Below are 27,322 nucleotides of genomic sequence, written 5' to 3'. Positions count from 1 at the left end.
TGTCGAACCACGTCTAAGCAACTCAGAATCACATTAAATTTTGCTTACAAGTTCTAAATGACATAATGAACTTATTCCTACTCCCGGAACAACAATCCTAACCCGATAGCCTCAAAGTCAACTCCTGAATAAACTTATGAACCTTCCAAACCCTCAAATTTCTACCTTTTGCCAATTAGAACGGAAACAACCTAGGAACCTCCAAATCTGGACATACGCCTATGTCCAAAATCACCATACGAACCTATTGGAACCATCAATATACTATTATGTGGTCATTTACACAAAAGTCAAACCTCGATTAACTCTTTTTAACTTAAGCTTCCAACCTTGGAACTAAGTGTTTCAATTCACTCCAAAACATCTCCAAAACCAAACCAAACATCCCCGCAAGTCACAAAATAATGAAGAAGCATATGAAAAGCATCAAATAGGGGAACGTGGCTCAAATAAGCAAAACAATCAGCTGGGTCATTATATTGAACTCTCCATTTTGACCATGCTCAACTTCTTCCACTTTCATATCCCTATAATTGTCAAAACCAAAAGCAGATTCGTCATAGTGGGGGTTCAGGGAAGGGAAGGACAAATAAGCACAACTTCCCAAATGGCCATTTTGACCACCATATAAATTTGAGATTATGCGCACAATCAATCCTCAAGAGAATTTAAATAATTTTTCCATGAGTGTGGTCCTCCATAATAAGGACAAGGGTCATCAAAGTTTGAACAACTACCATCCGACCAATTTTCATTATATTATACCATTTACAAAAACTACAAAAAAAAAACAAGAAAATAAACAAAGATAAGAAAAGGAACTTCACAAATATTCACTAGTTTGGACCAAAGAATAAGTGTGCATGGTCGCATGCAATATAATTTATCCAACTAGGAGTCGGTGTTGAATCTCATACGGAATAATATGTACGCGATTAGGCAAGTAAGAGAATTATCGTTCTTTATGATACGCCAAACACTAACAACGGTCTTGAGAAAATATTGTATCAAAATGCAAAAATATAAACAAACCTATATAGCAAGTAAAATGATCAATGGCTACAAGCATAGATACACGGGGAATTGCACTCAAGTAATGATCCAATATATTTCACAATTTTACAAATATGAGCGAGTCTATGTTAGTTAGCCTCGGATAATAATTCTATATTAGCTTCTTCCGAATACTAACAAGAGTTTCTAATTAAATTATCCCTAAAATAAATTAAGAAAATTAAGAACACTCGAATGTAGGTACAAGTAGTTCAATCCTATCCCTAGATAGAATCTATAAAATGAGGGTTAATGCCTCAAGTTCTTATTAATTAATCTTTCCCAATCCTGAGTTTGCCTTTTTCAAGGTTAATTCAAAGTTAATGATCGAGTCCTGAGGTTAGCTAGTCCCTTTGGAAACATTAAAGAACAAGAAAAATTAAAGAAATAAATAACTCACTTCATAATAAATACATTCAATTACATAAGTGTACCTAGTTTTTTTAATCCAAACTTAAATTATGGGTATTTCCATAAATTATAATCAAACAATGGAATAAAATACTACACACCTAGATATTCAATACAAATCAAGGAACTGAAGAAATGAGTAAAAAAAGCGTAAGAAAATCTTATCCCAAATCTTCAATTCTCAAGTGTGGTGCAGGAACCCTAGCTCCAAGACTTGTACTTGCTACCAAAGATATCTCCCAAAATAAGCTGAGTTGGGTATTAAGTGGTTTGGGTGCCAAAAATGTGAAATGACAGTTCCATCAATATTTTCTGCCAGTTAGATGAATCACAATCGCATTGAATGACAATTCAAAGAACCATGATCGCGTAATGCACCTCGCGTTGCATAGAACATTTGACCATTCGCTGACCAGGCTTTTCTGTATTGCCTTTGCATAACCGTTTCGCGTTTGCGATAGACATTTTTCATGATGTTGTGATTGCATATTTCAACCTCATGATCGTATAGAGTACTTGACTAGCCACTGACCGGCTCTTCCTTCTTCATTTTTGCAGCCCACCCTCCGTATTCGCGTTGGCTATTTACCTGGATGTTCGCAAACGCATCAAGACACTCCGCGTTTGCGAAGAGAAATAACTGGTAGCAGCCAATTTTTCCATTTTAGCTCATTGTGACTTGCTTTTTCTGTATCTTCCATTAAACCACATAATACTAAAAATATACCAATAAACCTCAACAAATGCTGTAATTTCTCGGCAAAATAATACAAAAGTCATAAGCACAAAGAAGAGATAAATTGGTAAAATACCAACTTATTAGTGAGCTTCGTAATGGCGATGGTACTTCTGCTATTGCATAGGAAGATTTGAACAAGGGTAGATTTTTGCTTCGTGAATGCGAGGCAATGGTCGCGTTCGCAAAAAGTGTACTTCTGGGCTGAATATTTAAGTTGCTATTTTCGGGATTTTGCTCATTCTTTTATATTTTGGGCCCTAGACTTCGAGATGAGAAGATTTTAAAGAGCAATTTCACTGCTACATTGAGGGTAAGTAATTTTCACTTGGATTTGAATATATATCTTGATTCCCCATGGATTTATGCATTTTAATCATGGAATTTTTGAAGAAAATTTGGGTTTATTTTCTACAACTTAAGAGGGTGAATTTTGAGGATTAGAGGGTCAATTTTGACTTGATTTTAGAATCTAATCACATATTTAGACTCGTGAGGTTATGGGTAGTCGAGGTTTACCTCTTGACTCGAATTTTGACCATGTGGGCCCGGATTAAATTTTGTTGACCTTTGGAGATTTGATTAAAGATTGAAGCTTTATTGTTACGAATTGATTCCTACGACTTTAGTTTGATGTTATTGGGTTGTATTTGACTAGATTTGAGTCATTTGGTGTTGGATCTGAATGAAAAAGTGTATTTGATTAGATTCGAGTTGTTTGGTCGATTTGGAATTGCTTTTGGAATCTAATTTACATATTTGGGCACGTGAGATTATGTGTAGTCGGGATCTACCCATTTACTAGGTTTTTGACCACGTATGCTTGAGTTGACTTTTATTGACTTTTGAGAATTTGATTAAAGATTGAAGCTTTATTGCTTGAAATTGATTCATATGGCTTTGTTTGATGTTATTGAGTTGAATTTGATTAGATTCAAGTCGTTTGGTGTTGAATTTGAATGAAAATGTGGTTTATTGTTGATAAAGCTTGTCGGACACAGTTATGTCTCTTCTTTATCTTTGTAAGAGAGAATTCTCCCCATTAGGCGATATATGTGCTATTTGCTACTTGCTTTATGTGTTTCGTATATGCGAGGCAACAAGTGTATATGCGGCGTTAGTTTATGACCATAGCCGGTTAGAGTTGGGAATATATTAGGCCTTATTGAGACTTTATGAATTGTTATCCTTGCCTTATTGATGCTTTGACTACATGATTAATCTTAAAACATGCTTAGAGAGTATGTTAGGATTATGACTTGATGATTTGAACTTTACAGACTTCTTTCACCATGTTGGACTTTCTTCTTTAGCCATATTCATGCAACTGCCTTATTTGACTTATGATTTGAGATTATTGGCTCTTGTTATTCATATTTGATATCATGATCGGACTTTAGAATAATAAAGGAACTTGTTGAAGTTTTGAAAAGTTGAATTACGTGAATAGTTGTAACTATCTCTTATTCATGTTATTAGTTATCCACATTTTTATGATTATGCCATGGTGCATCTTTATCGTATCATCTCATATGCATATACATGAGTTGGAGAGTTGGATGCTGAGGAAAGTTGAAAATTTTTGCACCAAAGATATTATCAGAGGATATGATTGCTGATGATATTCCTGTTGGACCGGGTTACACGGTGCAACAACGCTTGGATATGGATTCATCCCTCCATAGTCAGGTGATTATCCATGTCAATTTGAACTTTGTGAGTGCTAGCAGTATATTGGTGCTTGTTTGGACACTTGGCCAGTATTAGACACATGGATTTGTGTTGTGAGATATCTAGATTGCATCTTGAGCATGCATTAGTATCTTAGACTCATGCATTGGCTCTTATATACATTGATATTGGATCATGAGCATACATCAATGTGTGCGAAGTTTGTTGTTAATCCGAAATGTCTGAGTGTTATTCTGACGTGTACGATGAAATTAGAACGTTTGAAATTTAAGATATGGATTTGATCTTTGATTCTTGGTTTTGTCGTTGTTTTGTATGTTAGGAGCCTTGCAATAGGATTGGATAAAGTATTTGGACTTGTTGGTATGTTTGGACGGCATGCCATAGGGCTTGAGTGTATTTCGGGGTAGTTTTGGACCATTTCGGATGAGTTTGCTCTGCTGCTTTTTTGGTGTCTCTGATGAGCTTCATGATCGTGGAAGTATATGATCAAATCTTGGTAGAAATCACTTACTCTCAAAGTAGCAATGAAATTCCTCTTAAAATTCTTCTCCTCTCGGGCTTCCCAAGTCAAAAATAGTGAAATGAGACTTTTCCCGAAAATCTGGAGTAAAACTGCCCCTGACCGAAAATCCTTAATCGCGACCGCCAAGTCACATGATTGTGATGCATAAACCAGCACCGCCTCCAATCCTCTTCTACGCTATCGCCGACATGTCTTGGCGATCGCGAAGGCCAACTGGCCTCTCCTCTACACAAATGGGATCGGCCCTACATGAACGCGAAAGCCAAGCTTGCCCATCCAGACTTTCTCTTACGCGATCATGGTCTCTCACACACGATCGCGATGCACAACACACCCCTGGCTCAGCTCCTCTTCGCGAGCGCAGCGCCCACTAAGGGATCGTAATGCGTCACTTCCAACTCCACTCCACAATCGCCACCCCTCTTTCATGATTGCTTAACAAAGTCTGTTGTCCCATATTCCTTCTCCGTGATCGCGAGATACCCCTCCGCGATTGCGATGCCCTGCAACACATCAGTAAATCAACAATCCTAAAATGACCCGAAATCATCCCGAAGCTCACCCGAGCCTCTTGGGACCCTGGAAAATCATCCTAACAAGTTCATATACCTTATTCAAACTTGTTCAAAACCTTAAAATACGAATAACAACATCAAAACCAAGAATCACATCAAATAAAAATCTTCAAACTTTCATAAGTTCAAATTTTCAACTTTCGAATAGAAGTAGTGAATCAACTTCGAGCCACCCGAGACTCGAACCAATGTACGTACTAGTTCAAAATTATCATACGAACCTATTGGGACCTTACAATACCAATTCGGAGTCGGTTACACAAAAGTCAAATCTTAATCAACTCTTTCCAACTTAAGCTTCCAAATTAAGGATTACTCTTCCAAATCAATTCCGAACCTCTCGAAAATCAAAACCAACCATGCTCGCAAGTCGTAATAAATCATATGAAGATACTCAAGGTCTCAAATCACAGAACCAAAATGATAGATCTCAAAACGACCGGTTGGATCGTTACAAATACTTTGGCTATGAATATTTTACTTGGAATGTTTCCATTTCCTAGAAGTGCTACTTGTGAATTTTTTCCCTTTTTTCTTCCAAAAGTTTGGTGGACTTGGTTGGACCTATAGGTGTCAAACGGGTCGGGCTGACCCGGGACCAGCTCGGCCCAGACCGGTTGAAACCCGGCCCCGCCCGGCCCGGTACTTAAGGGCCGGGTGGGCTGGGTTACTAGGGCCGGGCCGGGTGGGCTGGGTTACTAGGGTTAGGGGGTTGGTTTGTTCACTTTAATTCATCCGGTTAACCACCGGTCAAACCCGGTCAACCAAAATCCCTGTAGAATCGATTAACTGGCCTGGCCCGACCAGGTTTAAAGGCTAGATTTTAATTTTTTTTTAAGGTTTTAGAATCTAAGGCAATGCAAAACCTTTGAATTACTTTTTTTCGTTAAATTACTTGTTGTTAAATGTAAACTTTTCAATTTGTAAGTTTGAATTTTGAAATAAATATACCACTTGCAATTTCTAAGTGCAATTTTTTTTCCATCTTCATTGTATTCTTTATATTTTTACTTTATATTAATATAAATTACAATAGTTATACAAAATACAAAAAAATAAAAAAAATAAAAAATAAAACTAACCCGGCCCGGCCCGCCCCCTTGGACCCGTAACCCTTACGGTTCATTTTTTACCTGGATGAACCCGAATCTATTAAGTCCGGTAACCCCTAACCCGTAACCGCCCGGTTCAAAACCGAACGATTTCATTCAACTTTTTCCTACCCAGCCCGGCCCGGTCCACCCGTTAGACACCCTTAGTTGGACCATGATTCCATACATACTTCCATGACCAAGCTTTGGGTGCAGCACCTTCCCTTTTTTACGGTTAAAATGATAGGACAAATTTAGGACGAGGTAATACCCAAGTAAGATGTTTCTATCTCCTGTTTTGTTGACCAACATTTATCTCTTTGCTTGTCGAGGTGAGGGAATGACTTCTAATCAAGTGTTCCCACGTTCACAAGACTCACAACCAACTCTTCGCTTTCCTTTGCCATCTTTCCTCTACTACGGCACCCACCCCTCTCCCTTATGCTTTCTTTTGCTTGAATTATCAAAATCTCATTATTACTTCCTTTTTTCTTGGATTATCAAAATCGCATTTCTTTCTCTTCCTCGTCGCTAGGCCAAAAGGTACTTCGAATTTTGCTCTATCTAGCTCATGAGTTGATCTTATTTTTTCTTTGCTATAAAAGAAGGGCTAAAGGAATCGAGATCAAAACTCACATTCAAAATTAGATACATTACTTCGTATTCCAATTGTGGGTCTTTCATACGGACAAGTATCTGATAGATCCTCGCTTACTTCCATTTTCTGCTTCTTTTTTTTTTTTTTTTGCGGAGCTTATGTATCAATCCAAATTTTATTTGGAGGATTTAAGTTATATGCTACTCAGCATTTATTCTAATTTACCAATCAATGCTATTAAATAAAGTTACTCCATGTCTTTTAGCTCACCTGATCATATCCTAATTTGATATGGGGATTGTTGCTTGCTAGGAATTTTTGCTGTATTGGTCTATTTTGAGAAGTAGTTGATTGTAGTATGACTGAATATCGAAACTCGAGAGGAAGCTCGAGTTCGACGGCGTCTAGTTTGAATAGCAGTTCACAAGGTACGGAGGATGATCATGCCATTGCAAAAATATTGGCTGAAGAAGAAGAACAAAATGCTTTGAGGTATGGGGGAAAGCTTGGCAAGCGACTCTCTCATTTGGACTCAATCCCGGTACATTTGATATTTGCTGCTTGTACTAGACAAATTTTTTGTATGTTATCTTGAAATTATTATTCTTTGTAGCAAGCATTGTAATAAGAAGAGAATTTTCTTGTGTATGAAGGAGTCTTCTTTGGTTTTTCTGCTTTGACATAGTTCCAATATTGTTACGTTGTAAGTTATCAAGAATTAGCTTATTTTGTAAAATATAGAGTTTCTTCTATACATCAACACAACTATGTCTCAGCCCCAAACAAGTTGGGGCCGGTTAATGTGAGAACTTATCATGAAATTGGCTAGTTTTAGCTTGGCTGCCAGTCTACTGCAGCCCTCCTCCTTTATCCGGGCTTGAGACCAGCAATGTGAGCAAGCTCACACAGGCGGAGTCATAGTTTCTTCTATCATTTATAGAAATATAGTGGTCTTACGACATTTTGTTCGTATGCAATTATAACAAATATGTTAATGAGCTAAGTTGCTCGGATTCTTCATTTTCGGTGCCGCACCTATGTCGGCACGACGTGGGTGTGGGTGTGAGATCCGTACCAGATCTCCTCAATCAATTTTTTGGTACTTTGACCAAAATCAACAGGGAAATTCGGGGCAGATACAATGATTTTTTAAAACAAAACAAAAGCTAGGGTGATATTGAAAGAAAATGGAATACCTTGTATATTGAAATTTCTATGTCAGTTCTTTTACTTTTATCTCCTTCCCGGGTTCTTCTCTTGTTCAATATTTTCTCCTTCTCGGAATACCTTGTAAGTTTTCCACATAATGTCTCATAAGTTAGACATTTTTATAACTCTATTTTTTAATATTGGAATTATTTTTGGCCGAATCCCCGCACCCGTATCTGTACCTGAATCCGTACCCCCGAATCTTAAAATTTATATTGTGAAGGATCTAGCCTCTAGATCCGCACCAGTATCGGACACGCGCACTCGATTACGAACAACTTAGTTAATGAGTTTTTGAACAGAGTTGCATTGATGTGAGTAGTGATATAGTGTGTGCTGTACTTGTTATTTTTTTAGCATATTCTACTTACCATCACTTTCCACTTATAATCTTACTGTCTTTGCAGCATACTCCGCGGGTTATTGGGCAGATACCTGATCCTAATCATGCAACACTTGACCATGAGAGGCTCTCTGGCAGGTTGTGTCTCACTTTACTTATTGTGTCATAAGCTTGACATTCAACAAATTCGTAGTCCCTGGCCCATTAATTTTTTTTAGGTCTGTATATACTAGGTTATACATCAGGTTTGCTAGAAAGTTAATTGCCTAGCCATTCTTTTTTCTTTTCTTTCTCTTCACAGTATAAGAACAATATTGATCTTGAAACCACAAATTGAAATGGACAAGCCAGATATATGACCGCAGGGGCTCTAATCGAAGGGTTGGATTTTCCATCTTATTTGGTTTCATAGAATTTAAACTGTTGTATGCTCAAACGATGCAACCTGAGAATAGATATAGCCCTCTGCTTAAAAAATTTTTAGGGTGTCGCTCTACACTGTATCTTTCTCCGGGGGATAGTTAAAACTGCTTATTTGTAATCCATAGTTGGCATCATAATTTGTGGGAAAAGTCAAAAGTTATAACTTTATTCATGCTTGAAACTCCACAGTAAAGAGGCCGGAGATGTTACTTTTAGGGATCTCTGTACTTTTTTGGGTACTATCAGCAAGAAATGCGCTTCTTGTGAATTAATGTTATCTATCATTCAGGTTGGCAGCAAATGGGCTTGCTGAATTTCAAATTCAAGGAGATGGAAATTGCCAGGTTAGTCTCCTTTAACTAGTCTAACAAGCCATTGCTACACTTGATAGACATGTGTGCTTTTTATGACTATTTCCTTGACTTATTGGACAGTTTCGAGCCCTTGCAGATCAGTTGTATCATAATCCAGAGTATCATAAGCATGTGAGAAAGGAGGTTGTCAAACAGGTGTGTGCGCATTAAATTTTCTTTTTCATCTCATCACTGTTATAAAACAAGATGGTTTGAAAGCTACTTCATGATTATGTTCGAGGATCCTTTTTCTCTAGGATGATCACATGTTCCAGCTTAGGTTCTGTTTCCGTGATTCTTATAAGGTTATTAGTTTAACCGTCAGAAACAAACAGATTGTTGCTTTTGAGGGTTGTGTACCTGAAGGATAATTCAAAGTGTCAATAATGTTTGTAGCTTTTGTGCTTTTCGTAACCTCATGTTTGAACAAAATGCAACAGGCTATCTTTATCAGAGTTACCTATTGCAAGCATAATGGCCGCTGAAAATAGGAAAATGCCATTTTTGCTAGATTGCAGTTTTCTGATTTTAAATAGTCTGTCATATTTTTGTGATCTATTTGCAAACTCAAAGATTTAGTTGAACGAGGGAGTTTTGAGATTTACAAGATCATTTACAGAGTTTCTGGATGATAGGAATACCCAAATACAAAGGTTGAGATGTAGCTAAGGAAGAGATGAAATAACAGGTAAAAATTTATAATTGCTGGTGTTCAAGGACTTGGTTTTGTAGAATCAAGGAAAGTCTTTCGTCGTTATGTCCATGTCAAAATGCCTGAGTTTAACAAAAAAAATAGGTATTGCGCCAACCTATAGCAATTCCAAAGATGTTTTAATCAATTTAGTGCCGGCATTTAGATCAAATTGTGTTCATGTTTATGCAATAAGAGGCAAGCTCTAATGCTAACTGAAGTTCTTATGCAGCAGGAAGCATGAGTCATTCTGCAGAAGCTAACAGCGGACTGCAAAGAAACTAAAGAATAGCAACTGGAATAAATTCTTAAATTCAAGCAGAAAAGGAAAAGTTGGAAAAAAGAAGTGGCAATTGTTTCCTTTAATACATGAATTATGGCTCCTAAAAGTTAATCAAATATCTGAACTTGTAGCTTTGCATAAATCCTGATTAAAAGAAAAAGCAAATTTCCTAAAACGATACCCTCCCTGTGTTCAAACTTCAAAGACTTAAAAACCCTCTTCAATCTATAGATATGAACCTATACACACTTGTTCTGATAACCGCGAGAAATCCTCAAGTGTCGCACAGTTCGAAACTCGGTGGATAATGGGTCAGTTGCTCCCTCTACTCTTCTCCACGTAAATACCAAACTTTTGTATCCGGAAGCATTCAAACCCATGACATGTTTATAAACTAAGCATCACGCTCTTACTACTAGACCAAAGCCCCGGGGGCATGTTTTGGCATTAATCAGTCCAATCATTAAATCAACTACCCTCAATCTCATATAGTTGAGGTCGGCTATATCCATTCTTCTCTGAAGGAAAATTCGAGGCTTTCTAAAACAACATATCTCACACTTATCCTTACCCTTAACATATGTAGAAAGACTTTTGAGGAGTAACTTCCAGGGGTGTATCTAAGGGGAGGGGTATGAGTTTACGTGCACCCTTGCTCCTTTTCCTAGATCATATATAACAATATTATATCTTTTCAAGGCTACTTAAATAGATATATGTGTGCACCCAAGCTCAAAGAGTCCTATGGTGCAATGATTATTGGGTGCACCTTTACAAGTGAAGTTGGGATATCAAATCACACGTCTATCTTGTTTTTCCTTTCTTTTTCTGTTTTTGAGCTCGGGGATTTAAATCTCACGTCTGTCTTGTTTTTTCCTTTCTTTTTCTAGAATTGGGCACCCCGGAGGACGGACATGTCATGTGTCTCCTTTTGCTTTTTAATTAAGTATTTTTTTTCTTTTCCTGTTGACTTTGTTTGGTTTATTCTTTCAAAATCCTCATGTCTGACACAATGAAATTCACATTCTTCCTTTTGTCACCATAAAATTTGTATAATTAAATCAAATGTTCATAGTAGAACTAGCAGCGGTGGATGACTAGAACCTAAAGGTTGAACTCCTCATCATATGGACAATATGATTAGAGAGGAATAAGAGATGTTTGGAAGATAAAAACAGCATTTATCTTTTGTAAAATGTAGATGCATGTACAATTTGTATATCTGGTGTAAGGAGAGTATGTTAGAAAATTTAGCACAGCTTCTAGACTTCTTGGACTTGTTAATGAAGAAATTGTAATGGAGTCATTGTAAGACTTTTTGTCTGTAGTTTTGCATTACCTCCTCCTTGGTACTAGCTTTAATAATTTTACCTTAATTTATCAACAAAAGAAGGATCAATATTGATCCCAAAAAATAGGATTTCAACCTTCGCCAAACTATGATTAGGAAATAGGAGCGCTTACTAAAATGTTTAGGGAAACGCCGAAGAGGAACGATGTCAACCCCCTTTTTTAAAAAAAATAGGAACAATGCCAACCCTATTAACCCCAGATTTACCTAATACTTTGTATCACTGTCTTACCTCATTCCACGTACTTTTTTGGTTTTCTTCATTCTTTCTATGATAAGAACCAACTTTTGTTCCTCTTGAGTATAACACATGAATATTTAAATTTTAGAGGTATAAGTTCAGGAAATAGGTCAAGATCTCTGCTGCTATCACATCAAAAAATTATACATTGGATTATTGTCCAGTGACTTGTAAATGTTGTTAAGTCAATTATTCTCAGATCAAATGTTGTGACAACATTGTGTGACCAATATGAGGTTTTCTTTAGTAGGTCTCATTTTGACATTTCTCTTCGAGTTTTCCTTGCACTCGTCTTTCGAAGGATGGCTACTTATACACAATAGTAGGATACTAAAAACCATTTTGTTTTCTCTTAACAGTTCGCAATAATTGTTAAGACGTAATAGTTTATGAGGTTGGCCTAATTGCTCGGAATGGTGCCCCATCAATATGATCCTTAAGACTCCAAATCCATTTAAGTTCTAACTCCATTTATCCTATGTGCTTATCCTGGTTTCTGTTCTGTTTCAGCTAAAGCATTTCAGAAAGTTATATGAAAGTTATGTTCCCATGAAATACAAAAGCTACCGGAAGAAGATGAAGAGGTGAATTCTGGTTTCAATCTATAGTCTTACCTGGAGAAGACCTGACAGTTCATTAACTGAGGTATTTCTTGTTCAACCCAGGTTGGGGGAATGGGGAGATCATATCACTCTCCAAGCAGCTGCAGATAGAGTAAGTGAGGTTCTCTTTTCTTTATCAAACTGCTTCAGTGACATAACTCAATACATGTGTAAGCAGGTGTGGATCATTGTAAGACAGCTTTAGAACTAAAAATATGCTCTATAATAAGTAGGATGTGTGGCCCGTCCGACATCAAATCAGTATAGCATGTTTTGGTGGTTTATAACTTACAATTGTTTTGGTTGTTCCTAGTAATAACAAGAACATGGAACCTTTTCAGAGGAAATCCTGTTAGATGAGCGAAATGTAGCTTTCTAGTAAGAACGAAATCCTCTTAGATGAGTGAAAACAAATTCATTAAGTTGTCTTGTTAAATTTTTCGGTTAGAATCCTGTTAGATGAGCAAAAATGAATTTCACTAGTTTTTTCAACTAGGAATGGAATCAAATTGCTGATATTGTATCAGAGCAGAGCTGTGAGAGACTTGTCAATAGTGTGAGAACTATGCCCCATGTCAAACTATGCTACCACGTGCAGGTAGAAGTCACATTTACAACCCATAAAGTCACCTTTATAATATTGCTAGTGATCTAGATTAAATTAGAAGAAAATATTAGGGTTTGTATAAGTACTGTGATTTTCTTTACAAACATAAGTTGATACTGTGACTATCACATCCTACAAACATATAACTTTACTCTAACTGGAGTGTCCTTATAGTCATTGACATAAACTGTCGCCATGTGTACATCATAGAGTTTGAGCACCTGTCCCCCATCTACTAGGGCGTCTCGGTGTGGTGCTGCACGAGTCGACTAACATGAAAATTTGCTAGCAAAGATATATCATAGCCACCATTCACAAATGGTCAAACTATGATCCCTCACAGGCACGTGTGCTTTTAGATAGACGCTACCCCTTTTGGAAGAGAATGTACTCTCAGTTACTGAGGTTCTCCCACAACATTTAACTTAGAACAAGTGACCATATTTAGGTCCATTTCATAGAATTATAATAAGATGGCTGAAATGGAGGAATGCTACGGAATTGTTGTGTGATAGAAGATATATAATTGAGTGAAAGACAAGTTCTATAGGATGCATACAGGACAAACTGTTATTTGAGAATGAATGTTGGTAAAGTTGTAGATAGTATACAGATATTAAGAATGTGTGATCATCAAAATTAGACAAGATTAGTATAAAGAAGATGAATGTTGGTCTAACTCAACTCAAAAGCTAGCTAATAAGGTGAGGTTTGCCCCATGATCATATAAGGAGATAACAACTCATCCACTCAACCAATGTGGGATTCCTAACACCCCCTCCTTTGGGGCAGGATTGGACATTTGGTACATGGATAATATATCATTGGGGGCCCAACATTGGATAAAACCAAGAATAAGGATGAGCATGGCTATGGAATCATGTAAAGAAGATGGATACTAGCCTAATTCAGCACCAAAAGCTAGCTTATGGATGAGGATCGCCCAAGACTGTATAAGGAGAAACAATCCATTCCCTTAAGCAATGCGGGACACGTAATAATTAGAAATGATCATATCAAGTAGGAGGTGCAAGTAACACATACAGGATAAGCACCTATGTTGCTCGAACTCGTCAAATATGTTGTCGGGTGCGTGTCAGATCTTCCAAGAGTAGTGCATTTTTTGAGAATCTTAGACGAGTATGATAATATTTCTAGAGAGTCCGAGCAACATAAATGATAACATAAAAGAAAGTCGTTTTAGATGGTTTGGTCGTGTTTTATGTAGACCTCCATTTGCTGAGGAGTGAGAATATGATGACTAAATGTGCTAACAGGGGGACGAAATAAATCTAAAATCACATAAAAGAAAATTGTTTAGAAAAATCTATAATCTATCATAACTAATGTAAAAGTTATTAAGAGTAAAACACAAAGAAAGCAAAGGATCCATATTGGGTATACCAAATAGTTGGAATTAAAGCTTAGCTTTGTTACTCTTAGATTAACTATGATGTTTGTTAGGAGCTTTTACTTTGGTTAGAGATAGTATGTAATTGTAGGGACAAATGTGAGATTTAGAGAACCTTTAGTTTTAGAAGCCCGTAATTTTTTTGAAACGCATACCAGTATTGGAATAACAGAGCTCTTCTATACCTCCTTTTCTCTTGAAAATCCTCCTGTCCTTCTCTCATCACTGTCTCTTTACCGACACCACCATTCAAAGAAATAGCTACTTGCTTGAACCTTTTGCCACTGCCCAGCAGAGATCAAACAGGTTTGAACACCACAAAAATAAAATAAAAATAAAAATAAAAGAGGATCAATGACGAGGTCGAAGCTTTTAAAAGCAACCTTGTTCATAAACCACCATCACCCCTTCTTTCACAAAAACCAACAGCCAGAAAAAATATTTCGAATCCTTAGATGTGAAGAAGAGAATCATTGCTTTTGCAAATACTAGACCTCAAATGAAACCCCATCGCTGGTTGCGGTTTTTTTTTGTTGCACTTGATGAAAGAGGGGAAGTAAGGGGAAAGAAAGGAGAATGGGCGTGGGAGGAGACAGAGGAAAAAGTGGGGAGGGGAGAAGTATTTTTCTTCTTTATTTTTAGGCAAAATACATCGACATGCCCTTAAACTTGTTCCCACTTTTTATTCTCACACTCTGTTTTAAGTCTGTTCCAATTGAAGACTTTAACCAGGTTATTACTGTATCATTTGTGTGTATTTCACACACAATAATGTGGCAAACAAGGCAATAGAAAATTGATAAGTGGCCTTTATATCAATAAACAAAAAAAACTTAACCCTCAAAAAAATAAAAAAGTGTCTTTTTCTTTCTCTCCCTTGCCCATCTTCTTATTATTGTTTGGTCAGCCACCGAGGCTCCACTATCATATCAACCACCGGTGCCGCTCCATCACCATATCTAAAACTCCAACGAAAATTATTGTATTGCAAGCCCTTGTTTAACCACAAAAAAAAGTAATGCAGAATATAAAAAAAAATTGCTGAATCTTTTATTTTCTCCATAGCGCCACATCTACTGGACATCACGATCAAAATTTATCCAATTTATTCCCTCATTCACATTTGGTATGCCTCTGTAAATTAAATCAAGCTAGAAAATATCCACAACTCTCAAAATTTAGAATCTTGCTCAATAATCCCAAACTCAAATGCATCACAATCATCATTCTTACAGATCCATCTCAAAATTCTATGCCCGAAAGACCTTATAGCCCATTTCTGTGATTTCTTTGGTATTTTTCGTCAAGAATCACTTTTGGGGTTTCTTAATTGACAAAATTACACAATAATGCATTTCATAAGTAGACCTTGTACTATTTTAGCCCAGTTACAAGTTTACAAATGTGTAGCCAAATATCAATAAAACCTTTTCTTTTACCATTCCCTCTAACTATAACAACCTGCTCTCTTTTTTCATCACCTACCTACCGTATTGTAGCTCTCTCCTCATTTTTCACCCATAAATATTTAATTTAATTAATAAAAAAGTATCATATGCAAACAAATATCAGTTCCCTATTTTTAATGTAACCATTGATCGAGATACCAAGTCAACACTCATTCATGCCTTCTCCCATAACCAATATTTCTCCGAACTGTTTTTTTTTTGTTTTCTTATTTTGTGTATCTTTAGGCGTGAAATATCTGTGAGTTTTTATTCTCTTTTTTCTCAAGTTTATACATACCTATCATAACTACAAAACGCAAAATCAGACGCGAGAAACCTATTTATACAATATTATACATTATTATATATGTTATACACTTTTATACAAAGAGGTACATTATGTATATAGTTGTATAAAAGTGTATAAAGATGTATATTCACAGTAGTAAAAATATTCGTGATACAGTATGTATATAAACAATATGAGAAATTCACCAAATACCTGTAAATAATGTATCAACCTTGTGTAAAATAGTGTATAAGAGGTGTTTATACACTTTATATACTATTTATACAATATTATACATTATTATACAAATGAATCCTATCAATGGAGCTTCACGGGTTCTTCTTCTTCCTTGGGCATCCTCTGAAATTTAACTCAAATCCAGCATAAATCTACTCTAAATCACTTGAAATTTAAGTTTTGAACTCTTGTTGATAATTCCAATCAATTGGGCCAACACCCATTCCAAACAACTAACAAATCGGAAAACCCATTCTGAAATCGAATTTTTAAACCATAATTGACAAAATTACAGAATAATGCATTTCATAAGAGATTATCATCTTTGAATCTGGAAGAAGAATTGAAGGAGAAGAACAATGGTAGAAAAATTTTGGGGTGCAAAGGCGTGACATGGGAAGAAGATGAACGAAGAAAAAAAAGGTGGGCTAATTGATGAAAAGTAATTTTCAGATTATGTACAACCTGGGCTACACTGGGTAAGGGCTCCAAACGTGGGCCATTTTTTGATGGGTTGTTGGGCCAAGTGACAAGGGGTGTAATTCTCCCTTTTTAATTTGGTGAAGTTTGTTTAGTGGTGCGCTGAGGCAGGGAGTTCCTGGATTTGTGAGATTTAGAGGTGGATTTCTTGTGTGATTCTACAAAAAAGTAAAAAAACCATTGTTGCTGCATCTCTACTTAATTTGTATCAAGAAATTTTTTGTTTCTAATTCTTCTTTTAAGAAAATAGTTGGTGTCGTTCCATAGTTATGGAGTACTATATACTTTGATGAGCAAGAGAATAATGATGATGTGTTTGTTTTGTTTTAAAAGAAGGAATTAAAAGTAGTAGTTTGAAGAATTTCTCATCTGGTGCTTTCACGAAGAACAAGAGAGAGGATGAGCAAGAGAAAGAGAATTTTTAAAAAACTTTTTTTTTGCTACTTGGACTTCGAGCCCACTTTAATGCGTTATATATGCAACAATGCATGCTCTTAGAAGAGGTGTGAAATACGTGCAGTTACCTGTCAACCAGAGGTGTCTAAATGACACAGTAAAGGCTCGGTTGAAATGTTCAAATGGAACAGACTTAAAATGGAGTGTCAGAGTGAAAAGTGTGGACAAGTTTAAGGGTCTGTCGATGTATTTTGCCTTATTTTTATCTTTTTTTTTATTTATAACAATCTCTTTTCTTATTCTAATAATTTGTTTTAATCAAAATAATCTTTCCACACGCCTAATTAGTGTGATTTGCATGCATTTTGGCCACGTTAACAACATTGTCGCCCACGTAAGCCTGCTCGATGGTCAAAAGTGTTTATTAATACTCATCTTATCAAGTAGAGGTGTTAAAATGGAATAAATAGAAGTTGATAGGCCGCTTTAAAATTCGGTGCAAGTTCAGGAGGCCGTTAGGCCATTCTACCAAAAAAGTAAGTGTAGTTTATATGATAGATATTTCTAGACTAATTTGTCTAGATTTATTATATTTGATTACTAGAACGTTGTAGAATATTTTATATGATATTCTAGGATATTCTCTACTTAACTGTAGGAGAATAATTATTTACTTGAATTTAACTATATTAGGAATCTTGCATAAGGAGCCTGTATAGAGTCTCCAATATCATTAAATAAAGTCTCCAATACATCTCCTCTCTCCTTTATCCGTCTACACTAACAATAGAACATCGACACGGGACCAAGCGTAAAAGCGACTCAAAAAGCAGGACATCTAGCGGCTATTTCTTTTTATTAAAACCCACCTTGTGTGGATGCAGAATTTCACAAATGTGAACTTGTTTATTCTTGCCGCAAAGTTACAGCAAAATTTTGGAGAACATAGAAGGATCGAGAAGCAAAGGTTACATGATCAGGGACCTATACTGGGTATAAAGAAGTTATATTACATCTTATCAAGTTTTATTAGCCTCTGAATCACTAGGTTAGATCTGGAGATTTTCCACCTCAAGGATTTCTAGACTCTTGCTTTCTGAAATTGCTTTACCGGTTTCTCCTTTCTTATGCTGCTTAAGCTTCCTAAATACACGTCATTTCCGTTTTTTTTTTTTTGGGTGGGCCACTCTGCTGGTGTCGTAACTCTTTGCGTTCTGTTGGATTTTGATTGCAGTATGGAGTAAAAATATGTTTGGTCACTTCTTTTCGCGAAAATGGCTACATTGAGATCCTTCCTAAGGACATACAGCCCTCTAGAGGTACATACTTCTTGTCTGTTTTACTCACACATGATGCAATGCGCACGTACTTACATAGATAGATAGCTAGCTGTTACTACCAACAGACATAATCCTTTGTAAATAAACTAACATCGGATGATGTCTTGTTTTTGATAGTTCTTTTCATGTACTCCTCCATTCCAGTTTATGTGAACCTATTTCCTTTTTTGTCCGTTCCAAAAAGAATAACCTTTCTAAATTTAAAAATAATTTAACTTAAACTTCCAATTTTATCCTTAATGAGAAGCTTTTATAGGCACACAAATAATCTGGAATGTTTAACACTACAAGTTTGAAAACAATTATAGCCACACAAATGTTATGGCTTGTTTAGGACAACAAGTTATAAAAGTTTTTATTTTTTTCCTAAACTTCGTGCCCAATCAAATGAGTTTGCATAAATTGGTATGGAGGGAGTACTATAGTAACTAAATGCATTCTCCGGAGGAAGTTCAATTTTAGATCATGTTTGTTTGAGGATGTTCTTGAGCTGATCTTTTTTAAATAGGCAAACATTCTGTTTGGTGATGATCTAGGAAAAACTAGTTAAATGTTTAAGTATACGTTGGCTTGGTTCAAGACGGATCATTATTTGTTTCAAATGCATTGTTCCAATACTTACCATGGAAGAACCATGTAGTGTTGAGCAAATTATGTATGCTGTCAATGAATACAAAAATAGGACTGCTTTATACTCTGGTTTGCATTCTCAATTCATCTTGAGGTGTTGAATTTTCTCTCATCTTTATAAATTATATGTTCATACTTTTAACTGCTTTTCTTAAAATTTAGAATTGTGGCTGAGTTTCTGGAGTGAAGTGCATTACAATTCTCTATACGTGATTGGAGGTATATACCCTGTTCTCAGAAGCAGATTCAGAATGTACTGTTGATGGGTTCAATCTTTATTTCTTACCACAGAATCCACTACACGTTTGAAATTATGCATTCAGAATTAAATATTTGTTGAAATCTTAGTGATTTTTTCACATACACGCACCCACAAACACATTCTTTGTTGAACATTGCCTGTCCTGTTCCCATATCTTCCTTAAGAAATTGCCTATCATTGGTTGCTGATATGTTTGTTACTCTTCTTATCTGGACGTGCAACAGAGGTGCCTGCTAGAGTGCGCAGAAAGAAGCATTGGCTTTTCTGAGGCTTTCATAAGCAAAAGTATTCGTAGCTGCAATTTAGTATACTGCCTCGAAGAAACGCATTTTGCATAGAGAAGATCCAAGATTTCAAGTCAACGTGTGTGGAGTACTACTGCAGTCACTACTCGTGTGACACTGAGTGAGAACTTAATATGAGTATATTTTCTACAATCTTTTCACTGCCTATGTGAAAGTGTAACTGGTCCATGCCTGGATATATGAAAAGGGTTACAAACCAGCATAAAGAATAGTCAATTATAGGGAAACCTCGTTACATTGGATGAGTCTATTGGAAACAACCTCTCTATCTTCACTAGGTAGAGGTAAGATCTGCGTACACACTACCCTCCCCTAGGAATATACTGGGTTTGTTGTTGTTGTCGTTACATTGGATGAGCAAAATAGTTACTGATAATTCATATGGTCGACCTTATCTACCTTGAGATTGAGGTGTAATGACATACATATATAGCTTGACTGAAAAGTAGAAGGTACATTCCTACCACTGACTACTTGTGCATCTGCCCTTGTGTTTGCACGATGCTACAGGATAATGCATATAGCAAAATTTCATCCTCTTTTCTCTTGCTATTCCTCTTATTTCTTGATCACTAACCTCAGGAAGCGTGTAGTATTTGCTAGTTTGCTTCAACATAAGGTAAGAACATATGTCAATGGCATTCAACAATTTAGAATATTGTTTACCTTGAAAATGGTAATTACAATTAGATTTGATTTTGTGGTTTTAAAAATATGTGATCTATTTTTTTTCCAGGTTATTAGGCAATTGATGCTAAGTGAAAGACCTGGAAACAAGATAAGAGCTTGAAAGTAAGGTGATAACCAAACCGAACGGCTGATAATTGGGGGCCTCGAGCTTGCTTATTCGGGGCCTCGAGGTCGAGTTTGATGTCTTGCTGAGGGTAGTCGATGGATGACTAACAGTTATGATAAAATCAATGACGGCTCTTTATGGCCAATAATAAGCAATAAATGAAGAATAAGAAAATAGAACACAATGAATATAAGCAATAAATGAAAGCAATGAGATCAAGAGAATATGTTAGAGAGAATGTTCTTGTATATTCAATATTGAGCATCTGGTTCCTTACAAAATGACAAGGATCCCATTTTTATATGAGGAGGAGATCCCAACATAGTACAAATGCATTTATTACAAAGATATGGGGTTGGTACAACCATTAATGCCATGATGAGGGCCTAGACTAGCCTAATAGGCATTGCCAGCTCTAGCTACACGCCTTGGGAACGTCCCACTTTTTTGCCATAACTATCGATATGTACTGCCTCGAGGTTGGACGTCGTCAACCCCTCGGGTGTTATTCTCGACCATAATCTTGAGCCTATGCAAACGTGCTTGTGAAGCGTCGTAATGATCGAAAATCGAACCCTCCAATTTTACCGTATACAGATAGTCCCCGCGTTTCTTAGAGTGAGACGATAAGAAACGACTTTGATATACATCCCCTCAAACTTCCCGCGATGATGTCATACTTATGACGTAAGCCTTTGTGATAACTGGGGCGTCCCGCTGATTCACCTTTCTAGAATCATTCAATGTACTGTCGATTCATATTCTCCAAAGCGATAATGTTGACGCCGGTCCAGTTCCCAAAACGCATTGATTGCACCTGTCGGTTACGCTGCCACCCTTCCTATAAATGGAAGCCTTCTTGAACCAAAACTTCATTCAAATGTTCTTCAACAACCTTTTACCCCTTTCTTCTCTTCATCCTCATCCGTTGTTATTTCCCATGTTTGAGGCCCGCGGTCTTAAGGCTACATGGCAGTGTTCTCATTAGTTGTGCCATGGCCTTTTTCTAGAGTTTTTCCTTCATGAGCGAAGTTATACCGATTTGTTGTTGTTGTTGTTGTTGGCCCGAGACGATGAAATAAGAGCGCCGATTTCTTCCTACTCAGAAAGGTATTCGAACTTTACACCGCTACTCAGGAGGATGTTCGAACTTTACACCACTGCTCACCTCCCTACTTCGACCTGGTGTGGCACTTCATCCCTTTTGCTTTTTGTGGGGGTGAAGCGGCACTACCAGCTGCTATCTTGCACGGCACAATGTCCCAAGAAGTGGACTCAAAGTAGCCGTGCAGGTAGGGCCTACGCTCGCCAAGTCTTCTATCAGGCTGTATAGTTCTCTCGGCCTGGTAAAAGCTTTTGCTCTTTGGCGGGCTACGACTTTTTCTTCATCTTTTTCTACTTCCTCCTCGTCCTTGAAGACGTCATTGGGGAGGCCGAGATGAAGCCCCGAAGAAATGATTCTTGAAGGCGATGCTCCCGAGGATATACCCTTGAGAGTAGATTAGACTTTTAGTTGTTGCTTTTGTTTCTTTGTTTTTGTGTAAGGACCCTTCATGGGCTTTTGTAATCATCTTTTGCTAATGAAAAAGTGTTTCTTTAATTCTGTATCTGATTCATGCCGGACTTCCTGCTACTTGCGTTTGTGAAGCATCTGAGTGCATGACTCTACCGATCGGTCTGAATGCCGGCACGGGTATAGGTGTTTCCCCGGTCCTCGATCGGTTAATACAATATCCTGTGGAACCGTTTGTCATTCCTCGTGCTGAGCCCGAATTGAATTGATGCGAGCTTAGGCCGTTGGGACCCCCGACTTCGAGTTGAATGAGAGTAGGACTTCGAACTTTCAAAACGAAACTTAGCCCTCCAGGCCCCGTCGATAGTCCTCGATGGGGAATGATTTGCTTGGGCTTCTGTGACTAAAAATAGCTTTTAGGCTTCAACGGATAGTCCCCGGGCGAAAGTTCATTCGAGCGCGGGCGACCTGAAAACTCGTCTTGAACTGAGAGTGAAAATAGCCTCAAGGCGTTATAGATAGATCTCAGATGAGGATACGCCCGGATTCGGATAACCCCTAGGTTAAAGTAACTAAGAGAGCATTTAACTCGATTCGAAGACGAAAGATAGCCTAAGGCTTTATTGATAGTTTTTGAGTGACAGTTGGCTCCGACTTAGGTAGCTCGAGGGCTGGAAGATCGGGTAAATAGCCCGCGCTTGCTATAGCAGAAATCCTCGGGGTAGGGTACCACCTCGAGGTCAAGCCCATATGAGTAGGTTTTCAGAGTTTGTCTTCATTTTGATAGAGGTCCTTGAGATCGGGTACCATCTCAAGGTTTGTAATGATACTAATGGCTCCTTGGAGCATATATTCTTCTTGATGGAGGTCCTCGAGATCGAGCACCATCTCGAGGCTCGTAATGATATTAATGGCTCCTTAGAGCATGCATTCTTCTTGGTGGAGGTCCTCGAGATCGGGTACCATCTCGAGGCTCGTAATGATATTAATGGCTCCTTAGAGCATACATTCTTCTTGGTGGAGGTCCTCGAGATCGTGTACCATCTCGAGGCTCGTAATGATATTAATGGCTCCTTAGAGCATATCTTTTTCTTGGTAGAGGTCCTCGAGATCGGGTACCATCTCGAGGCTCGTAATGATGTGGGGATCTTTGATCCCTAAAGCGTTGCTCGGCAACGTTAATTGCATGACATGGTTATGAAACAACCAAGGCAATCCCGCTGGTACATCTTCCCCAAGCGAAAAATGGCTTAGTCAGCAATTTTGATTGGCCTTTGAGGCAGGCGAACGATCACCGCTTTCTTCATATATAGGGTTGTCTTCCCCCTTTTGAGGATTCCGCTATTCTGAGTAGTTATTCTCCTTTGTAGAGTTCTTCTTTTACCGTCGAAGGTACTTCGAGGAACGAGGGTTGTTTGCCGCTGACTTGGTCTCCCGTCGAAGGCACTTCAAGGGATGTTCGATGCTAGGGGCCGCATATATCGGGTGATTTTGCCCCGACTGGGAGTGGTTCTACCAAGGTAGACGGATCCAGACTAGTAGATGTGCGCTCAACTTTTGAGGAAGCTCAGCGGCTCTACTATGAGGTGAGTTTTGGTCGTTCGTATTGGTTTTATAGTTTTGTAATTTTTACTTTCTTACCGAGTTTCTCTTGTATAGGCTTTTAACAAGCTCAAGTCCGAGTTGATCCGTCGTGAGACCAGGTCGCGAGAAGCCGTGGGTGCGGATAAATCCCTCAGGCTTCTTTGCGATGAAAGGAAAGACGAGTTGGCAAATTTGCGGTATGAGGCGAGTCGAAGTCTAAACTACGAGAGCTACCTCGAGGAGCAGGTAATGTTTGTTTCGAGGGAGCACGCGTTTCTTCTTCTACCTTCTGAGGCTAATGTCTAGTTTATTCCAATTGCAGAAGAAGACGGGGGACCTGGAACACCTTAGGAGCGAAGTTGGTCAAGTCAAGTGCGAGCGTGATGAGCTAAAGGCTCGGACGGACACCCATATATCGGCTAAAAAAGACGTTTTGGCCAAGGCTTCCGCCCTTGAAGTGCAACTTCACAACGCTCACGAGAACAGCTTGGTCCGAACGGACATAATTTCAAGGCTCGAGTCTGAGCTCATGAAGGTGAAGGCTGAAGTCGTGGACGCCCGAGCTGAAGCTGGAGAAATCCGAACTAAGGCCGATAAGAAGGTGGTTGTCTATTTGAAGGATGCTGCCGACGCTCGTGTTGTGCTAAGGGGGGCTCTCGACCAGGAGAGTAGGAACAAAGAGTACGTGAGGTGTAAATCTCGGAGGGAAACCCTCGAGGAAATTCATACTAGGGACTTCGACCTCTCAGAAGAGATAAAGTAGGCAAAGGCAGAAGAATAAAGTGCTAAGCTCCTTCTGTCCGATAGCGAGAAAGAGGCCGACGGACCATAGTCCCCGAGGGGGATATAGATTAGGCTCTTCCCTTCTTGTTTTGTGCCTAGTGTTTTTGAAGAACTTTGTAAATGAAGCTCGTATTCTCTCACATGTATGTATAAAAGGAAAGCTCGCGGTTTTATTTTCCATGCATTTCCCTTTGCCTTGATATTTGTCAGTCGTTAGCCAAACGAACTGATCTTCGAGTTAAGAGAACCCTTAGATTTATAATACGGCCCTGGGGCTCGTTGAGCCAGCCCATAGGCTCTTACGCGCTTGGTCGGTACTACCTTTTAGTATAAGTCGTCGTTTAAGCTCTTACGCTTTTGCTCATAGGCGTATTCAATTAACTATTTTGGGTTCAGTCCCCGAGTTGGATTTTGACTCGAGCTTATTGACCCTTAAGTTTTTGAATTAAAAGCTGGCCCTTAGGCTCTTACGCATTTGGTCGGTACGACCTTTTATATGGGCTGGCGGCAGTGGCTCTCACGCATTGGGTCGGTACGACCTCTAGTATGGGCTGGCGGCAGTGGCTCTTACGCCTTGGCTCGGTACGACCTCTAGTATGGGCTGGTGGTAGTGGCTCTTACTCATTGGGTCGGTACGACCTCTAGTATGGGCTGGCGGCAGTGGCTCTTACGCATTGGGTCAGTACGACCTCTAGTATGGGCTGGCAGTAGTGGCTCTTACGAATTGGGTCGGTACAACCTCTAGTAGGCTTTATTTTTCCCTCGTTAAGGACTTTTTGAAATTGTGTTTGCCTGACTCTTCGATAGGAACCTCGATTGTGAGTCATTATATGGCGATGATCGAGCACCTTGGGAGGTTCGGCTCGGTGGCTGAGTATCTCGAAGCTTATAGTTTGGAGCTGACATGGTCGAAGCTCTTTTGCCTATGTCGAGGGTAGCCTGTTTAACCGGTTCTTTTCGAAGTATTTTCTAAGTAATTGAAGGCCTTTGATTTTATAGCGACGGTCGGGCGTCCCCAAGTCGCGTTAGTTTGGCTGGTACAACCTTGTGACCATAGTCATTGTGTTTGGCCGGAGCCTTTCAGTTCCCGAGTGAAGTAGTTTCGGCGTCTATATCGAGGGTATGCCTTTTTAGGGGTCTTACAAGTTCGATATATAGCCTTAACTTTAAGATCGGGATTATGCCTTTAGTAAGGTGTAACAAATTTTACATGCCTTTGAGGTCTTACAGTTTTGGTTACTTGGTACAAGTATGGTCCATGCCTTGCTTGAGGTCTTACAGTTTTGGTCACTTGGTACAAGTGTGGTTCGTGCCTAGATTGAGGTCTTACAGTTTTGGTCACTTGGTACAAGTATGGTTCATGCCTTGCTTGAGGTCTTACAGTTTTGGTCACTTGGTACAAGTGTGGTTCATGCCTTGCATGAGGTCTTACAATTATTGTTGCCTTATATAGGTCTTACGAGACCGAGGCTGCCCGCATGTAGTCTTATGGCCTCGAGTTTTGATAAGTCGATGGGAGTGGCGATTGGGGCAGTCCCCGAGTCATCAAGAGTTTCTTGGCTCGGGAGCCATTACTTGAAAACTTGGTATTGCCTTATTGAGGGCTTACAATTTCGAGTGTTTCCGACCCGAAGGTTATGTGGCCTTGAGTTTTCGACCCCAGCCCCCGAGTGTTCGGGACGTTTTTGGCTCTAGAGTCGTTTTGTGATGTTGATGTTGCCTCATTGAGGGCTTACGAGTTTGAAGCTCCGACCCGGGGGTCATACGGCTTCGAGTTGTTGATGTCAATCCCCGAGTGTTCGGGACGCTTTTTACTATGGAGTCGTTTTGTGATCTTGATATTGCCTCATTGAAGGCTTACGAGTTTGAAGCTCCGACCCGGGGGTCATACGGCTTCGAGTTGTTGACGCCAGTCCCCGAGTGTTCGGGACGTTTTTGGCTCTGGAGATGTTTTTGCAAAAATACTGGGCTTCTTTGAAACTTGAAATGTTTTGGAAAGTATTCTTTGTTTACTTGGTACAAGTATACACGTTTTCACTGTTAAGGGCTCGGTTATTCTACCCAGGTACCTTATTTTCCTATCGAGACCCCATTTAGCGAATCTTGGCTTCTCCAAGTAGGTGACCTTCTGTGGAGATGCCCCCCAGTATTCGAGGTTGATTGCAAAAGAAACCTTGAATACTTATTGAGTCTTCCTTAGGTAACATATAGACGTTGCCTCGTTAAAAATATTGCCGGTAAAACCCTTCTTGGGATAAAACCCCGGTTGAAGTTAAAGAGTGCAACGTACGCTTTTGGAACATATAGCCTTCGAGTTGGAAAGCGTTTCGGCCGTTTCGATCGGATACCTGCATTTCGGTTAGCATAAAATGTAACTTAAAAAGGGAGATGACTATACCTTAGTGATGACGGCTCTTCGGACATCGATGTCATTCAATCGTTTATTATGAGGACTCGGTACGGTCCTTCGTTTTGTTTAGTCGGGCGTAGCCGAGAGTTTAGCTTGTTATCGATATCTTACTATTTTTTTATCCTTCAGCTCCTTCGATGGTGGAGGCATTGGTGTTGGTGCCACATCGTGCACCGCGAACATCTCTTTTGCCGCATGCTGCTCCCCGTAGACGATTTTTACCCCATCCTTTGTTGGGAATTTCATCATTTGATGGAGGGTGGATAGTACTGCTCTCATGCAGTGTATCCACAGCCTCCCGAACAAGGCATTGTATCTTATGTCTCCTTCGATGACATGGAATTTAGCATTTTGGGTTGTGCCGGCCACGTTGACTGGGAGGGTGATTTCCCCTTTGGTTGTTTCGCTCGCCATGTTGAACCCGTTGAGGACTCAAGAGGCGGGCACGATTTCGTCAAGCAGTCCGAGCTACTCTACCACCCTCGACTTGATAATATTGGCCGAGCTACCTGGATCCATAAGTACACGTTTAATTTGAAATGTATTTACAAGGAAAGAGATTACCAGTGCGTCGTTGTGAGGCTAAGACAAGGTCTCGATGTCCTCGTCGCTGAATGTGAAAGCGTCCTCGGGTATGTAACCTCGAGTTCGCT

At 38.8% G+C, this 27,322-nt stretch overlaps 1 protein-coding gene across 2 annotated transcripts; it reads left to right on the top strand.

Moving 5' to 3' along the window:
* Positions 1-6,411: 6,411 nt before the first annotated feature.
* LOC104230554 (OVARIAN TUMOR DOMAIN-containing deubiquitinating enzyme 11-like) lies at positions 6,412-20,122 on the top strand. Of its 2 annotated transcripts, XM_009783384.2 has the most exons (10): positions 6,412-6,627; positions 6,995-7,223; positions 8,299-8,372; positions 8,947-9,001; positions 9,092-9,166; positions 12,087-12,160; positions 12,242-12,290; positions 18,281-18,365; positions 19,179-19,235; positions 19,503-20,122. In XM_009783384.2, exons 2-10 carry the CDS (start codon positions 7,041-7,043, stop codon positions 19,544-19,546), a joined length of 696 nt encoding a protein of 231 aa, XP_009781686.1. In that variant the 5' UTR covers positions 6,412-6,627; positions 6,995-7,040; the 3' UTR covers positions 19,547-20,122. The 2 variants fall into 2 exon arrangements, with proteins under 2 accessions (XP_009781686.1, XP_009781688.1); XM_009783386.2 differs by lacking the exon at positions 19,179-19,235 and having other exon boundaries at positions 6,417-6,627.
* Positions 20,123-27,322: the final 7,200 nt, after the last annotated feature.

Source organism: Nicotiana sylvestris, chromosome 5 (assembly GCF_000393655.2).
Source record: "Nicotiana sylvestris chromosome 5, ASM39365v2, whole genome shotgun sequence".
NCBI classification, from domain to species: Eukaryota; Viridiplantae; Streptophyta; class Magnoliopsida; order Solanales; family Solanaceae; genus Nicotiana; species Nicotiana sylvestris.
The sequence above is the reverse complement of the archived record's forward strand: the minus strand, read 5'-3'. Positions and strand labels throughout refer to the sequence as shown.